Consider the following 19,002-nt stretch of genomic DNA (forward strand, 5'->3'; position numbering starts at 1 on the left):
ACCCACAAAACCCCAACACACAACAAGCCACCTATATATGATTCCCAATCAGAGACAACACAAAACACCTGCCTCTGATTGAGAACCATATTAGGCCAAACATAGAAACAGACAAACTAGACACACACCATAGAATGCCCACCCAGCTCACATCCTGACCAACACTAAAACAAGCAAAACACACAAGAACTATGGTCAGAACGTGACAATTCAGCAGAAAGTAGGTTAGAAAACAGTCTTGAAAAGTTCTCAGATTGGCCATTATGACTTTCACAGCCATAAAGGTCTTTGAACAATGACCAGTGTGTCTGTGGTGATGACGGCTGTTGAATCATTAATGCTCTATTACACCCTTCTACATTTTTTATCAAGGTCTCATTTTGGGAGACTTTCTGCTTTTATTAGCTTATTATTAGCTTGTCTGGCACCATTTATGGATATAAGGTAGTTAGTATTAGTCACAATTGGAGTATGCTCTTGTCCTGATCGGTGTTTCAAAACGTTCTGGTAAATGGACATGTATTTCATCTCATCTCCATTGATAGACACAGTTGAAGTCGGAAGTTTACATACACTTAGGTTGGAGTCGTTTTTCAACCACTCCAGAAATTTCTTGTCAACAAACTACAGTTTTGGCAAGTCGGTTAGGACATCTACTTTGTGCATGACACAAGTAATTTTTCCAACAATTGTTTACAGACAGATTATTTCACTTATAATTCATTGTATCACAATTCCAGTGGGTCAGAAGTTTACATACACTAAGTTGACTGTGCCTTTAAACAGCTTGGAACATTCCCCAAAATGATGTCATGGCTTTAGAAGCTTCTGATAGGCTAATTGACATCATTTGAGTCAATTGGAGGTGTACCTGTAGATGTATTTCAAGACCTACCTTCAAACTCAGTGCCTCTTTGCTAGACATGAGAAAATCCAAAGAAATCAGCCTAAAACAAAAAAAAATGGCAGACCTCCACAAGTCTGGTTCATCCTTGGGATAGTACACAAGTATAAACACCATGGGCACATGCAGCAGTCATACCACTCAGGAAGGACATGCGTTCTGTCTCCTAGAGATGAACGTACTTTGGTGTGAAAAGTGCAAATCAATCCCAGAACAACAGCAAAGGACCTTGTGAAGATGCTGGAGGAAACATGTACAAAAGTATCTATATCCACAGTAAAATGAGTTGTATATTGACATAACCTAAAAGGCCACTCAGCAAGGAAGAAGCCACTGCTCCAAAACCGCTATAAAAAAGCCAGACTACGGTTTGCAACTGCACATGGGGACAAAGATCGTCCTTTTTGGAGAAATGTCATCTGGTCTGATGAAACAAAAATAGAACTGTTTGGCCATAATGGCCATCGTTATGTTTGGAGGAAAAAGGGGGACGCTTGCAAGCCGAAGAACACCATCCCAACCGTGAAGCACGGGGGTGGCAACATCATGTTGTGGGGGTGCTTTGCTGCAAGAGGGACTGGTGCACTTCACAAAATAGATGGCATCATGAGGCAGGAAAATGATGTGGATATATTGAAGCAACATCTCAAGACATCAGTCAAGAAGTTAAAGCTTGCTCGCAAATGGGTCTTCCAAATGGACAATGAACCCAAGCCTACTTCCAAAGTTGTGGCAAAATGGCTTAAGGACAACAAAGTCAAGGTATTGGAGTGGCCATCACAAAGCCCTGACTTCAATCCTTTAGAAAATGTGTGGGCAGCACTGAAAAAGCGTGTGCGAGCAAAGAAGCCTACAAACCTGACTCAGTTACACCAGCTCTGTCAGGAGGAATGGGCCAAAATTCACCCAACTTATTGTGGGAAGCTTGTGGAAGGCTACCCGAAACGTTTGACCCAAGTTAAACAATTTAAAGGCAATGCATCTAAATACTCATTGAGTGTATGTAAACTTCTGACCCAATGGGAATGTGATGAAAGAAATAAAAGCTGAAATAAATCATTCTCTCAACTATTATTCTGACATTTCACATTCTTAAAATATAGTGGTGATCTTACCTAACCTAAGACAGGGAATTTTTACGAGGATTAAATGTCAGGTATTGTGAAAAACTGAGTTTAAGTGTATTTGGCTAAGCTGTACGTAAACTTCCGACTTCAATTGTATCTCCCAGTCATTGTTTCAACTGAAACGACTGTTTGAGGTAGAAACTACAGTTGGGAATCTAAGCCACACAGCATATACAGTACCGTAAGTCCTGGTAGTGTTTCTGTGTTGATAATAAGTTGAGCAGTCCACTGTAATGGCCTGCCAGGGAGCGTCACAGGGTGGCTGGCTGAGTAGCCACTGCCCCGACAGCAGCATGGGCCCTCAGTAACCTCACAGATAAGAGGGACGGATGACAATGGGCCCCAGCAGACACACACACAGGCACACACACACACATACCTCTTCCCCGAATGCCGTTAATAGAGCTCAGTGTGGAGGGGCAAAGTACTGTTATCGCCAGCTAGCAGGAATGTTCCGCTCTCAAAAGCCCTTCACAACAAGATGCAAATACCATTAGCTTCCACAGTGAACAGATACTGCTGGTTTCTGTACCCCTGCTAAGTACTTCATGCCCACTGTCATTCTATGGGGAGATAATTAGTTATTTTCAGACCTGTTATGGAGTTCAAGGTTAATTATTTAACAAGAACAAAATAACCAAATCCTTTTACTGTTGTCTCTCTCGGGGTGTGTGGAGCGGCATTGTATTGCAGCGAATGGAGGTAATTTCATAACTTATTTCCATTGTTTTCTCTCAAGGTTTGTATTCAGACACAGGAAGACAGTAAATCTGGTTGGACTGATAGTGCCGTTCTAAAAGATAAGAATGTAACTGTACTGTAAAATCCTTGTTTTCTTCTCTCTGAAAATACAGAGTTGAAGTGGTGGTCTCTCTCTCTCTCTCTCTCTCTCTCTCTCTCTCTCTCTCTCTCTCTCTCTCTCTCTCTCTCTCTCTCTCTCTCTCTCTCTCTCTCTCTCTCTCTCTCTCTCTCTCTCTCTCTCTCTCTCTCTCTCTCTCTCTCTCTCTCTCTCTCTCTCTCTCTCTCTCTCTCTCTCTCTCTCCTCTCTCTCTCTCTCTCTCTCTCTCTCTCCTCTCTCTCTCTCTCTCTCTCTCTCTCTCTCTCTCTCTCTCTCTCTCTCTCTCCCTCTCTCTCCCTCTCTCCCTCTCTCTCCCTCTCTCTCCCTCTCTCTCTCTCTCCAACTGCACAGTCTGTGTAAAGAAGCAGTCATTCATTCGAAATTGTCTTGCCTCACTATTCCTTCTCTTCTCCACTGTCTGAAACATTATCGGACTATTATTAAATCCACACGCATCTAAAATGTATTACTCAGGTATATTAGATTCATGACTTGAGTGTCTGAGTCATCTATTTAATATTTAGCCAGTTGGCAAGGAGATAATTGCCTTCGATTGTGAGGCTTGCAGAAGAGTAAATATAGAAACGTATACTGTTTTCGTAACACTCCTTCTAGCCAGAGACGGACCTCTGTCTTCTCAACACTCCTTCTAGCCAGAGACGGACCTCTGTCTTCTCAACACTCCTTCTAGCCAGAGACGGACCTCTGTCTTCTCAACACTCCTTCAAGCCACAGACCGACCTCTGTCTTCTCAACACTCCTTCTATCCAGAGACAGACCTCTGTCTTCTCAACACTCCTTCTAGCCAGAGACGGACCTCTGTCTTCTCAACACTCCTTCTAGCCAGAGACGGACCTCTGTCTTCTCAACACTCCTTCTAGCCAGAGACGGACCTCTGTCTTCTCAACACTCCTTCTAGCCAAAGACAGACCTCTGTCTTCTCAACACTCCTTCTAGCCAGAGACGGACCTCTGTCTTCTCAACACTCCTTCTAGCCAGAGACGGACCTCTGTCTTCTCAACACTCCTTCTAGCCAGAGACGGACCTCTGTCTTCTCAACACTCCTTCTAGCCAGAGACAGACCTGCTGTCTTCTCACCACTCCTTCTATCCAGAGACAGACCTGCTGTCTTCTCAACACCCCTTCTGTCCAGAAACAGACCTCTGTCTTCTCAACACTCCTTCTAGCCAGAGACGGACCTCTGTCTTCTCAACACTCCTTCTAGCCAGAGACGGACCTCTGTCTTCTCAACACTCCTTCTAGCCAGAGACGGACCTCTGTCTTCTCAACACCCCTTCTAGCCAGAGACGGACCTCTGTCTTCTCAACACTCCTTCTAGCCAGAGACGGACCTCTGTCTTCTCAACACTCCTTCTAGCCAGAGACAGACCTCTGTCTTCTCAACACTCCTTCTAGCCAGAGACGGACCTCTGTCTTCTCAACACTCCTTCTAGCCAGAGACAGACCTGCTGTCTTCTCACCACTCCTTCTATCCAGAGACAGACCTGCTGTCTTCTCAACACCCCTTCTGTCCAGAAACAGACCTCTGTCTTCTCAACACTCCTTCTAGCCAGAGACGGACCTCTGTCTTCTCAACACTCCTTCTAGCCAGAGACGGACCTCTGTCTTCTCAACACTCCTTCTAGCCAGAGACGGACCTCTGTCTTCTCAACACTCCTTCAAGCCAGAGACGGACCTCTGTCTTCTCAACACTCCTTCTAGCCAGAGACGGACCTCTGTCTTCTCAACACTCCTTCTAGCCAGAGACGGACCTCTGTCTTCTCAACACTCCTTCAAGCCAGAGACGGACCTCTGTCTTCTCAACACTCCTTCTAGCCAGAGACGGACCTCTGTCTTCTCAACACTCCTTCTAGCCAGAGACGGACCTCTGTCTTCTCAACACTCCTTCTAGCCAGAGACGGACCTCTGTCTTCTCAACACTCCTTCAAGCCAGAGACGGACCTCTGTCTTCTCAACACTCCTTCTAGCCAGAGACGGACCTCTGTCTTCTCAACACTCCTTCTAGCCAGAGACGGACCTCTGTCTTCTCAACACTCCTTCTAGCCAGAGACAGACCTCTGTCTTCTCAACACTCCTTCTAGCCAGAGACAGACCTGCTAATGGGTCTACTGAGTTATGATTGTTGCTCTCACCAGGTCATCAGACCAGAGACACAATGGTTGTAGGGGCAGGTTGTTGAAATAGTGACCAATGTTTGTACTTGTTGAGAAACCACCTATTCTTATTTATACTGTCCTTGGCCTGTTAGTTGGGATTGGCCAAAATACTGCACATCTCTATGGTTGTCGTTGTGAGGGCAGAGATACACAGTACTGAGGCATGCCGTGCAACTGCAACCTGCTGCAACCACTTAGGAGAGGAGGCAATTGGCTCTTGGTGCGCTCGCTCAGAGCTGAATTTCTGAGGCTAAGGAGGCTGCTGGAACATGCAAATGTGTCTATTTGAATGATGGATGAGAGGAGAGGGAGAGAAGGGGGTCAGGAACATGCTGGAATGACAGTGGCACACAACTGAGAATTGCGTGACTTTATCACTGTCCCCTATAGGGCTCTATACAAATGGCTGATAAAGAGCGTTTTCTGATTGTTGCTGAATATTGATGGTAATGAACGAGTCGATCCATGCCATCTCCCATTTAACAGTGCAGATAAATACAGATGACCTTTCTGAGATGGTGAAGCAAACGGAGCAGCCAAATCAAATCAGCTTTGCACACAATCAGGCCTTTGAATTCATCCAAGCATAATCGTCTTTGTTACAGTCAGTCAGTATGTGGGTGTGTGTGTGTCTGAGTCTTGAGCTGCGAGCACGGTGCGGCCGCGCCTAATTTTAGGCTGCTGTTGTGTGATGTGGCGGGGTGCTTTCTGCCTGCAAGGAGTTTGAGGTGTGATGTTTATCTTAACCTCTGGGGAATCGCTCTCACAGCCATCTTCAATGGGCCTAGTCTCCCCATTGGTGGGCCTTGTTACTGTGGGAATTGTGGGGCTGGATAAACAGACCCTAGATTTCCACATTAGAATTGGATTGTTTTATGAAAATTTATCATTTTAATGGAGAAACTGTGGATGGTTTGGTTTGTGCTCTAACCCTGATCACTTTTGTTGTGTCTCCTCTCCCCGTTAGATTGAAGATGTCATTATGCGGATACAGGATGAGAAGGCAGGAGGGGTGGCCATCCGAACTGTCAAGAGCTTCCTGTCCAAGATCCCCAGTGTGGTATCAGGTGACCAGCTGTGTGTGTGTGTGTGTGTGTGTGTGTGTGTGTGTGTGTGTGTGTGTGTGTGTGTGTGTGTGTGTGTGTGTGTGTGTGTGTGTGTGTGTGTGTGTGTGTGTGTGTGTATTTGTGCGTGCGTGCGTGCGTGCGTGCGTGCGTGCGTGCGTGCGTGCGTGCGTGCGTGCGTGTTGTCTCATACAATAAGAGAAAGCAGAAAGAGCAGACAGAGAGTCAGAATCATTAAAGCAAATATGACCTTTCAGGCTCATTTGACTTGCTGCCTCTGCAGATGGGGACAGATGAGGCCGCCTGGCACTGACATTGTAGAGAGTGGCTGGTTGTGTGTTTTATGACACGGTTTTAGGGGGCAGTGTGAGTGAGTAAGACTGTTCTGGCTGGTGTGTGTATGTGTGTGTGTGAGTCAACAGAGTCAACAGTAGCCATGGGGCTGGGGAATAGGAGAGGAGGGGGGGGGGGTCCCAGTAACGTTGCTCTGAGTGTGACTCACCCCCTCACGTCTCTTTAGGCCTGCGGGCTCACGCTTCACTCTCCCAGTCTCACTCCTCCTAACATTATGCCAAATATGTTGCTGTCCAGGAGTTAGAGAAAAGATGGTTACCTGGTTTCAAATCAAATTGTTGTGCTTGGCCATACAGTCGTGGGTGAACAGGGAGTACACCCTTGAGGGGCCCCGGTGTTGAGGATCAGCGTGGCAGATGTGTTGTTGCCTACCCTTACCACCTGGGGGGGGCCCGTCAGGAAGTACAGGATCCAGTTGCAGAGGGAGGTGTTTAGTCACAGAGTCCTTAGCTTAGTGATGAGCTTTGTGGGCAGTAAGGTGTTGAACGCTGAGCTGTAGTCAATGAATAGCATTCTCACATAGGTGTTCCTTTTGTCCAGGTGGGAAAGGGCAGTGTGGTTTCCTGCTAGACCAAGATCACATTGTTCCATTTGGATTGTTCCTGCAAACACATACTCAGCAATGCTACATTTAGCCTTAGCCAAGGGCGTTGTAGCTGTGCTGTAAGCTAAAAGTAATAGATTGTTGAGGGGAGACCTGTTAACTATTGCAGCTGTTGAGTAGAGGCTTTCTGTGTGTGTACAATGCCATTTCATTGTCCCTATCAACCGTTCTTCTGCTTTGAATACCAGGAGCAGACATTGTGCAGTGGCTGATGAAAAACCTCTCCATTGAGGACTCAGGTATGTCTGCTATGTATACAGCCAACCTGACTGGGATTGACCCCTGTTGTCAGTCTCTACTCAAGCCATTTTTCTCTACTCAGCGTTAGTCTTCTCTCCTGTAGCTGAAGCCATTCATTTAGGGAGCCTGATCGCTGCCCTTGGCTACCTCTTCCCGATCTCCGACCACGTCCTCACTCTCAAAGATGATGGGACCCTGTACCGCTTCCAGGTAAGCTACCATTGTAACTTCAGGCACCAGTAGACGTACCATCCCTACACTCTCAGAAAAAAAGGGTTCAAAAAGGGTTCTTGGGCTGTCCCCATAGAGAATCTTTTTTTTTCTTATTTTCTACATGGAACCAAAAGGATTCTCAAGGGGTTTTATGTGGGGACAGCTGAATAACCCCTTTAAGTTCTAGATATGTCACGTTCCTGACCTATTTCTGTTAGTTTGTTGTATGTGTTAGTTGGTCAGGACGTGAGTTTGGGTGGGCATTCTATGTTTTCTGTTTCTATGTTGGTTTATGGGTTGCCTGGTATGGCTCTTAATTAGAGGCAGGTGTTTGGCGTTCCTCTAATTAAGAGTCATATTTAGGTAGGTTGTTTCACTGTGTTCGTTGTGGGTGGTTGTCTCCTGTGTCTGTGTTTGTCGCACCATATGGGACTGTTTCGGTTTGTTTGTTCATTTATGTGTAGGCTATTTTCCCTGTTCGTGCGTTATTCGTGTTATGTGAGTCCGTCGTCCAGGTCTGTCTACACCGTTTGTTGTTTTGTTAGTTTATTAGTCAAGTTCGTGTTTTCGTGTTATTCTTTAAATTATGTCTTCAAACTCCGCTGCATTTTGGTTCCCTCACTAGTCCTCCTTTTCGGTCGAAGAGGAGGAGGAAAACCGTTACAAGATAGCACCTTTTGTTCTAAGAGTGTAGTGGTCCCAAACTGGATTTACTGTCCACACCACCATCCATAACATGATTTTTGACCATAAATTATCCTGTGCGCTGTCCAGAACAGTAGCCTCAATACCTTGTGGCTGGTCACTTTATGCTCTAAAGCAGAGAAAACCAGGGGAGAGTGTTCTAACAGAGTAACTGAATTGAGAGATTCCTATAGTCTGATCCCCAGTATCAGGTCAAGTGTTGTAATTGGTCTGGACTCACTACCCTTGTTCTCTCCCTTAACCCGTGGGTAAATCACTACAGATATTATCACTATATTATAAATATCAATAACAATTTTGATATTATAGATGATATCAGTTGGAGAGGCACAATGTACAGTGTTGCGTATCTACTCACAGCATCCCACAATCTGGCATTGCTGTTCAAATCAAATGTTATTTGTCACATGCTTCGAAAATAACAGGTGTAGACTAACAGTGAAATGCTTACTTACGGGCCCTTCGCAACAATGCAAAGATAAAGAAAATAGAGAAATAATAGAAAATGTATATCACATTATAATAAAAGTAATAGTAAATACACAATGAGTAACAATGACTTCAATATATACACGGGGTCATATTACCGAGTTGAGGTAATTGAGGTACCCCGTTACTTTTTCCACATTTTGTTACGTTACAGCCTTATTCTAGAATGGATTAAATATTTTTTTCCCTCATCAATCTACACACAATACCCCATAAGGACAAAGCAAAAACAGTATTGAGACCCTTTACTCAGTACTTTGTCGAAGCACCTTTAGCAGCGATTACAGCCTTGAGTCTTCTTGGGTATGACGCTACAAGCTTGACACATACAATATGTATTTATTTCTATTTTATTTAACTATTTGGGGAGTTTCTCCCATTCCTCTCTGCAGATCCTCTCTGGCTCTGTCAGGTTGGATGGGAAACGTTGCTGCGCAGCTATTTTTAGGTCTCTCCAGAGATGTTTGATCAGGTCCGGGCTATGGCTGGGGCACTCAAGAACATTCTGTCACGCCCTGACCTTAGAGAGCCTTTTTATTTCTCTATTTGGTTAGGTCGGGGTGTGATTTGGGTGGGCATTTTAGTTTTTCTATTTCTTTGTTGGCCGGGTATAGTTCCCAATCAGAGGCAGCTGTCTATCGTTGTCTCTGATTGAGGATCGTACTTAGGCAGCCTTTTTTAATTTTTTAATTTCTTTATTTCACCTTTATTTAATCAGGTAGGCTAGTTGAGAACAAGTTCTCATTTGCAACTGCGACCTGGCCAAGATAAAGCAAAGCGGTGTGACACAGAAAACAACACAGAGTTACACATGGAGTAAACGATAAACAAACCAATAACACAATAAACAAGTCAATGACACAGTAGAAAAAAGAAAGTCCATATACAGTGTGTGCAAAAGGCATGAGGAGGTAGGCAATAAATAGGCCATAGGAGCGAATAATTACAATTTAGCAGATTAACATTGGAGTGATAAATGAGCAGATGATGATGTGCAAGTAGAGATACTGGTGTGCAAAAGAGCGGAAAAGTAAATAAAATAAAAACAGTATGGGGATGAGGTAGGTAGATTGGGTGGGCTATTTACAGATGGACTATGTACAGCTGCAGCGATCGGTTAGCTGCTCAGATAGTTGATGTTTAAAGTTGGTGAGGGAAATAAAATTCTGCTACTTCAGCAATTTTTGCAATTCGTTCCAGTCACTGGCAGCAGAGAACTGGAAGGAAAGGCGGCCAAATGAGGTTTTGGCTTTGGGGATGATCAGTGCTGGAACGTGTGCTACGGGTGGGTGTTGTTATCGTGACCAGTGAACTGAGATAAGGCGGAGCTTTACCTAGCATAGACTTATAGATGACCTGGAGCCGGTGGGTCTGGCGACAAATATGTAGCGAGGGCCAGCCGACTAGAGCACACAGGTCGCAGTGGTGGGTGGTATAAGGTGATTTGGTAACAAAACGGATGGCACTGTGATAGACTGCATCCAGTTTGTTGAGTAGAGTATTGGAAGCTATTTTGTTGGTCCAATCCATCTCTAAACGAACGTGACAGAGGATCCCACCACCAAAGGACCAAGCAGCGTGGCCAGGAGGAGCAGACATCCTGGGCCCGGGAGAGATAGGAGGAACAACGGCGACTTCGAAGTTCACGACCACGACGGAAGCCCGAGAGGCAGCCCCCCAATTTTATGGGGGGGGGGGGGGGGGGGGGGGGGGCACACGAGTTGGTCGGCGAAGCTGAGGGGCGAGTCTGAGAACGAAGAGGAATATTGGGAGAGACTGAGCGAGGAGTATTGTGGGATAGTTGAGGGGAGTGATAAGGTAGAGTGAATGGTTTGGTGTCTGGAGCAAGGCAGTCGCCGTGATGAGCGTGGGACCAGTCAGGCACCATGTTTTGCGGAGATACACAATGTGTCTCCAGTGCGCATCCACAGCCCGGTGCGTTTTGTGCCAGCTCCTCGCACTTGCCATGCGAAAGTGAGCATCCAGCCAGCACGTGTTGTGCCGGCTCAGCGTTCCTGGTCTCCAGTATGCCTCCTCGGTCCAGGATATCCTGCGCCGGCTCTACGCACTGTGTCGCCAGTGTGCCTTCACAGCCCAGTGCGTCCTGTGCCAGCGCCCCGCACTTGCCGGGCTAAAGTGAGCATCCAGCCAGGACGGGTTGTGCCAGCTGTACGCTCCAGACCTCCAGTGATGATCCATGGCCCGAAGCCTCCAGTGATGATCCATGGCCCAGAGTCTCCAGCGACGGTCTGCAGTCCAGAGTCTCCAGTGACGTTCTGCAGTCCAGAGTCTCCAGCGACGTTCTGCAGTCCAGAGTCTCCAGCGACGTTCTGCAGTCCACAGTCTCCAGCGACGGTCGGCAGTCCAGAGTCTCCAGCGACGGTCGGCAGTCCAGAGTCTCCAGCGACGGTCGGCAGTCCAGAGTCTCCAGCGACGGTCTGCAGTCTAGAGTCTCCAGCGATGGTCGGCAGTCCAGCGCCTCCAGCGACGGTCGGCAGTCCAGAGTCTCCAACGACGGTCGACGGTAGAGAGCCTCCAGCGACAGTCTGCGGTCTAGAGCCTCCAGCGACGGTCTGCGGTCCAGAGTCTCCAGCGACGGTCTGCAGTCCAGAGTCTCCAGAGAGCCTTTTTATTTCTCTATTTGGTTAGGTCGGGGTGTGATTTGGGTGGGCATTCTAGTTTTTCGTTGGCCGGGTATGGTTCCTAATCAGAGGCAGCTGTCTTTCGTTGTCTCTGATTGGGGATCATACTTAGGCAGCCTTTTTTCCATGAATCAGAGAGGTGTGGGGGGCTGCCATAATCGAAATACATGTCTTCGGCGCCCGGGGAACAATGGGTTAACTGCCTTTCTCAGGGGCAGAACGACAGATTCTTACCTTGTCAGCTCAAGGATTCGATCCAGCAACCTTTCGGTTACTGCCCAACGCTCTAACCACTTTACCTGCCGCCCCTGTTTTTGTTTTGTTCTATAAATTAGTAAAAATGTCTAAAACCCTGTTTTTACTTTGTCATTACAGGGTATTGTGTATAGATTGATGAGGAAAAGATTAATTTAATCCATTTTCGAATGAGGCTGTAACGTAACAAATGTGGAAAAAGTCAAGGGGTCTGAATAGTTTCCAAACACACTGTATATAACATATGCAGTATATTTTTTCCTTAATAAACTCAGCAAAAAAAGAAACGTCCCTTTTTCAGGACTCTCAAAGATAATTTGTAAAAATCCAAATAACTTCACAGATCTTCGTTGTAAAGGCTTTAAACAATGTTTCCTATGCTTGTTCAATGAACCATAAACAATTAATGAACATGCACCTGTGGAACGGTCGTTAAGACACTAACAGCTTACAGACAGAAGGCAATTAAGGTCACAGTTATGAAAACTTAGGATACTAAAGAGGCCTTTCTACTGACTCTGAAAAACACCAAAAGAAAGATACCCAGGGTCCATGCTCATCTGCGTGAACGTGCCTTAGGCATGCTTAGGCCTTAGGCACGAGGACTGCAGATGTGGCAAGGGCAATAAAGTGCAATGTTCGTACTATGAGACGCCTAAGACAGCGCTACAGGGAGACAGGACGGACAGCTGATCGTCCTCGCAGTGGCAGACCACGTGTAACAACACCTGCACAGGATCGGTACACCCGAACATCACACCTATGGGACAGGTACAGGATGGCAACAACAACTGCCCGAGTTACACCAGGAACGCACAATCCCTCCATCAGTGCTCAGACTGTCCGCAATAGGCTGAGAGAGGCTGGACTGAGGGCTTGTAGGCCTGTTGTAAGGCAGGTCCTCACCAGACTTCACCGGCAACAACGTCGGCTATGGGCACAAACCCAACGTCGCTGGACCAGACAGGACTGGCAAAAAGTACTCTTTACTGATGGGTCGCAGATTTGTCTCACCAGGGGTGATGGTCGGATTTGCATTTATTGTTGGAGGAAGGAGCGGTACACCGAGGCCTGTACTCTGGACCGGGATCAATTTGGAGGTGGAGGGTTCGTCTGTGGCGGTTCACTCGCGTCCGATGTGTCACAACATCATCGGACTGAGCTTGTTGTCATTGCAGGCAATCTACGTTTGCTGAAATGAACGCAGTTGACAGTGAGAGGACGTTTCTTTTTTTGCTGAGTTTATATTTATATTTTCATTATTTAGTTATTTGTACTTTTGTTGTTATTTGTACCTCTTGGTCCACCCTCAGGCCTGGGCCCAGGGGCTTCAGCCCCAGGAAGCCCCTGCATTAAGCCGGCCCTGCATGCATTGTGACATTCAGCACAGTAAGTTATAGTGTAGTGGAGGCTGAATGGTCCCTAGTCCTGCTGAAAAGCTCCAGAATAATGAGTCACTATGGCTGGCTAATCCCAGCTAGGAGCAGCTCCCTTTGGGAAGCGCTAAGCTGGCAGTCCTCTCTTCCTCTGCACTTTTCTCTGTCACTCACCCATCCCACTCCTCCCCCAATCTACCGGAGAATCCATTTATGCACACTTCTTTTCCCTCAGATTAAAATGCATGACGTGCCTTTTTCTGGAAGGGGACGCGTGTGTGTCACCCATATTCAATCGGACTAAAAATACCCTTCCTCTGATGTTATGTGTGGTGCAACAAGTGAGCGTCATCATTGACAATAAAAGAGGACCTGCATGCTCTTTTGAGTATGTTGATGCCCTTTTGAGTATGTCTCTGTGCCAGCACTGAGGAGCTTTGACAGAGGCTGTGTGGGTACACTGTGCTATAAATAGGTGCTGCATCTTTGGAAGCCCTGCTTTTAATGACAACTTCCTGCTGTGCTTTGAGATAAATCTGTGATGTTTCAAGTAAAAATATTTAATGCATGCTACGTCATTTACATAATATTAGACATTAGCAGAATCTTTTTTTAATACCACACATACAGTACCAGTCAAAAGTTTGGACACACTACACACTACTCATTCAAGGGTTTTTCTTTATTTTTACTATTTTCTACATTCTATAATAATAGTGAAGACATCAAAAATATTCAATAATACATATGGAATCATGTAGAAACCAAAAAAGTGTTAAACAAATCAAAATATATTTTATATTTGAGATTCTTCAAAGTAGCCACCTTTGCCTTGATGACAGCTTTGCACACTCTTGGCATTCTCTCAACCGGCATCACCTGGAATGCTTTTCCAACAGTCTTGAAGGAGTTCCTACATATGCTGAGCACTTGCTTTTCCTTCACTCTGCGGTCCTACTCATCCCAAACCATCTCAATTGGGTTGAGGTTGGGTGATTGTGGAGGCCAGGTCATCTGATGCAGGACAACATCACTCTCCTTCTTGGTCAAATAGCCCTTACACAGCCTGGAGGTGTTTTGGGTCATTGTCCTGTTGAAAAACAAATGTGTCCAAACTTTTGACTGGTACTGTATGTGCAACTTGCTATTCAGGTAGGATGCAAAAAATATATATATATTTTTTAGCATTTGTTTTATTATTTTTGTTATGGAAATCATTTTTATTATTGTAGGCATGTGTATTAGTCTAAATCAGTTCTTTAAATAGTCTATGCAAAATGTATTTTGTTTACCCCGGTGTCCTGGCTAAATTCCCAATCTGGCCCTCAAACCATCATGGTCACCTAATAATCCCCAGTTTACAATTGGCTCATTCATCCCCCTCCTCTCCCCTGTAACTATTCCCCAGGTCGTTGCTGCAAATGAGAACGTGTTCTCAGTCAATTTACCTGGTAAAATAACGGTGAAATAAAATAAATAAATAAATAATTCTGAGCAGACATTTTCGTTGGCTAAATTCTGTATTTAGTTTAAGATAGGTTCTGTTGTAAAGGCCTGTTGTAAAATCAACATCATTAGCCTATTTGCTGTCATTTGTTGGGTATGGTAGGCACTAGCCTTTCTTGGTAATTGCTGCAATACAGCCTGTTCAAAACCTTTGTGAATGTGTAATCCAGTTCGCAAGTGTTTTGTTTCATTCTGTTGAGCCATTTTCTTTGGCCAAATCAAGTTCCAACTGTAATGTTGTGTTTACCATGATTTAATATCCTGCTCATATTTTCCCGATAAACAATGGCTTGACTTACTTTTGATATTACCTTAATAAAGTTTAGAAACGTTTGTGAAGGTTTGGTGTGGTGTGGCTATTAGCCTCTATTATACTGAAGGCCTATGACATGAAGGCAGTGCGCTCAGGCGCTCCAACTGACTCTGACAGTTGAACTTGAGGTGAGGAATAATGTTTTAGGCCTACCAGAGTTACCCCTATAATATAACAATATAATACTTATCTTTATAAAAAATATTCAGATAGAAAATGTATGAATTAGCCTCCTTCTGTATGCCTATATCTGTATAGCAGACGAAGTAGCCTATCTGACAAGGATAAATTAATGAATGTTGGTGTCATAGCATGCCTACGGCATCTCTCTCTCTCTATCTCTGGGGTTAGGACTAAGCTTCTCTTCCTTTATATTTACTTTTTAAATATTAATATCATACAGTGGACACCTAAGTCTATAGGCCTATGCATGCAAATCCTTGTTGCATTTAGTGCTCACATTTCCCACAGCTGAACATGAGGTGGACTATTATTGTTTTAGGAAAGTAAATACCAATAAAACAATGGGCTATAAAGTTTTGCATATGCTACACATCGAAATTCGAAACACAAGGAATAGTGTTTTTGTCATTTGTTATAGACTGTTTTTAAGTGTGTGTATATGTGGCTCATTTGGCCAATATCCCTTGATTATTGATGGTGCTGGCTGCGTGGGTGGACACCCTAATGGGTTACACACCCAATGCATATGGATGACTGGTAAATTCCTAAAATGTCCAATAAATTATAAATCTTCCAGGGTCCCGGTCACTTGTTTCCGTTAGCCAGTAATAGCTAGATTTTGGCAGATAAAAATATTGAAAAGCCCAAACATTTTATTGGCCTCGGCCAATTGTGTGGGAGAAGAAGAAAAAAGTTTTCGGAGTTTGCCAAATGGCGCCTAAAGGACTCTCAGACCATGACAAACAAGTTTCTCTGGTCTGATGAAAACCAAGATTGAACTCTTTGGCCTGAATGCCAAGCGTCATGTCTGGAGGAAACTTTGCACCATCCCTACGGTGAAGCATGGTGGTGGCAGCATCATGCTGTGAGGATGTTTTTCAGTGGCAGGGACTGGGAGACTAGTCAGGATGGAGGGAAAGATGAACAGAGCAAAGTACAGACAGATCCTTGATGAAAACCTGCTCCAGAGCGCTCAGGACCACAGACTAGGGTGAAGGTTCACCTTCCAGCAGGACAACAACCCAAAGCACACAGTCAAGACAACACAGGAGTGGCTTCGGGACAAGTCTCTGAATGTCCTTGAGAGGCACAGCCAGAGCCCAGACTTGAACCCGATCTAACATCTCTAGATAGACCAGAAAATAGCTGTGCAGCGACATGCCCCATCCAACCTGACAGAGCTTGAGAGGATCTACAGAGAAGAATGGGAGAAACTCCCCAAACACAGGTGTGCCAAGCTTGTAGCATGATACTAAAGAATTCCCGGAATCACTGCCAAAGGTGCTTCAACAAAGTACTGAGTAAAGGGTCTGAATACTTACAGTTGAAGTCGGAAGTTTACAAAAACCTTAGCCAAATACATTTAAACTCAGTTTTTCACACTTCCTGACATTTAATCCGAGTAAAACCTCCCTGTCTTAGGTCAGTTAGGATCACCACTTTATTTTAAGAATGTGAAATGTCAGAATAATAGTAGCGAGACTGATTTATTTCAGCTTTTATTTCTTTCATCACATTCCCAGTGGGTCAGAAGTTTACATACACTCAATTAGTATTTGGTAGCATTGCCTTTAAATTGTTTAACTTGGGTCAAACGTTTCGGGAAGCCTTCCACAAGCTTCCCACAATAAGTTGGGTGAATTTTGGCCCATTCCTCCTGACAGAGCTGGTGTAACTGAGTCAGGTTTGTAGGCCTCCTTGCTCGCACACGCTTTTTCAGTTCTGCCCACAAAATGTCTATAGGATTAAGGTCAGGGCTTTGTGATGGCCACTCCAAGTGCCCCAGTCCCTGCTGCAGCAAAGCACCCCTACAACATGATGCTGCCACCCCCGTGCTTCACGGTTGGGATGGTGTTTTTTCAGCTTGCAAGCCTCCGCCTTTTTCCTCCAAAGATAACGATGGTCATTATGGCCAAGCAGTTCTATTTTTGTTTCATCAGACCAGAGGGCAATTCTCCAAAAAGTACGATCTTTGTCCCCATGTGCAGTTGCAAACCGTAGTCAGGCTTTTTTTACGGCTGTTTTGGAGCAGTGGCTTCTTCCTTGCTGAGCGGCCTTTCAGGTTATGTCGATATAGGACTCGTTTTACTGTGGATATAGATACTTTTGTACCTGTTTCCTCCAGCATCTTCACAAGGTCCTTTGCTGTTGTTCTGGGATTGATTTGCACTTTTCGCACCAAAGTACGTTCATCTCTAGGAGACAGAACGCATGTCCTTCCTGAGCGGTATGGCGGCTGCGTGGTCCCATGGTGTTATACTTGCGTACTATTGTTTGTACAGATGAACGTGCCAAAACTACAGTTTGTTAACAAGAAATTTGTGGAGTGGTTGAAAAACATGTTTTAATGACTCCAACCTAAGTGTATGTAAACTTCCGACTTCAACTGTATGTAAATGTGATATTTCAGTATTCAAAAAAACTGTTTTTGCTTTGCTTTGTATGGGGTATTGTGTATAGATTGATGATATATATATATATTTTAATACATTTTAGAATAAGGCTGTAACCTAACAAAGTGGAAAAAGTCAAGGTGTCTGAATACTTTCCGAATGCACTGTATGTATCTTGTTTATCAATTATTGCACAACAATTCTAAATGCAATCACTTGTTACAAATTCTTAGCTTCAACAGACAGATTAGTCTTCTACTTTCAGCAGTAGGCATTTGCTTTCCAAATAGTATCCCAATGTTTTTTCTTGTGCATTTAGAAATGTGCAAAAAGCTAATTGACAGCCACAACCAACCATCGAAATATAATCCATAGGTGACAGTTCCCAGTCAAGGGTGCGTTCGTAAATTCACTCTGGCTATCTACTCCGATTTCAGAGCACTCTCGTCTGAGTGTGAGTAACTGATGCATTTACGAACGCTCAACACTCATTGAATAGGACCGTAGTCAGTAATCGTCAGCAAAGAAACTTAATTAAATTGTTGCCAGCAGCAGAGTTACAGTCACCAACGCTCTGGATAAAATGAAAACAGCCTAACCAGCTCTGCTAGGGCGAGTAAAATGGTCAGAGTGAGGTGTTCTCACATTTGTGCCTTGAAGTAGCTAGCAAGCTAGCCACCATTAGTCAGTTAGCTTGGGTGCATGACTGTCGTTGTGAGGTCAGAACACGTGGATCTACCCTACTCCTCGGTCAGAGTGTCCAGTGTGCGATCTGAACGCTCTGAGTTTACAAACGGATAATCTGACAATGCTCTGGCACTCCAGATTGAATTTACAATTGCACCCCAAGTCAGGCCTGGCAAACAATGCTCGTGTACCCATGATTTTAACAGTCAAAGTGCCAGGGTTAAAGGTTCCAAAATTCTTCTATAGATTATTTGTCTTTGGCCACAATGCAACAAGCTGTTCTATATTTGGCATGCATGCTGCCCAAATTGCTTGTGATAAAACTTAATCCACAGCTATTTTTTAAAAGCTACTGATCCTCTGTGGCTAAATTATGCTCTCTGGTGTAGTATTTTGAATTTCTACATTTATTTTAAATAATTTTGGCAAAGGTATTTCAATTTGCAGCACCTTCAGCACCCCTACTTCCCGCAGCTTTGAGCAGAGTCACACCATAAAATGTCACTGCTGCAGTTTGGTTTAGACTTGAGAAAATACATGTTAACCTGTCTGCTGTGTTGATTCTGACACATATTCATATCTCAATCATCTTGTTAGCCTTTTGTTGTTGAAGGGGCAGTGCAGTTATGATATTTCCACACTATGAGGTCGAAATAACACTCAGAAACTGTGAAAATTTTGAGATTGCACTTTTTGTGTAAGCTGTCTGAAAAGAAACCTTGAAATTTTAACCTGTTCAGGTGGTATAGAACTTTTGGCTCACATCATGATGTCACAGTGTGATCTGACTGTTCATCTGGGTAAGGGGGTCGGCTCTAGACCATCCTATCAGCCAATCAGGGCTGTGTATGTAAATATCTTCACATTTGTTTCCTAACACCCACATGATCAGACTGAGTATTTACATTACACATTTTCACTAAACACTCACAG

The 19,002-nt window shown here is 44.6% G+C and overlaps 1 protein-coding gene across 3 annotated transcripts in view; it reads left to right on the forward strand.

Annotated features, from left to right (window-relative positions):
• The window catches only part of LOC129811645 (regulator of G-protein signaling 6-like), a 72,060-nt gene that overhangs the window by 43,432 nt on the left and 9,626 nt on the right, over nucleotides 1-19,002 (forward strand). For 2 of the 3 annotated variants that reach the window (XM_055863108.1, XM_055863110.1), the window contains exons 3-5: nucleotides 6,013-6,112; nucleotides 7,256-7,306; nucleotides 7,390-7,517. In XM_055863108.1, the coding sequence (XP_055719083.1) occupies nucleotides 6,013-6,112; nucleotides 7,256-7,306; nucleotides 7,390-7,517 (279 nt within the window). The remainder of the gene's footprint in view (nucleotides 1-6,012; nucleotides 6,113-7,255; nucleotides 7,307-7,389; nucleotides 7,518-19,002) is intronic. The other variant, XM_055863111.1, reaches the window with a different exon arrangement.

This window comes from Salvelinus fontinalis, chromosome 15 (assembly GCF_029448725.1).
Source record: "Salvelinus fontinalis isolate EN_2023a chromosome 15, ASM2944872v1, whole genome shotgun sequence".
NCBI lineage: Eukaryota > Metazoa > Chordata > Actinopteri > Salmoniformes > Salmonidae > Salvelinus > Salvelinus fontinalis.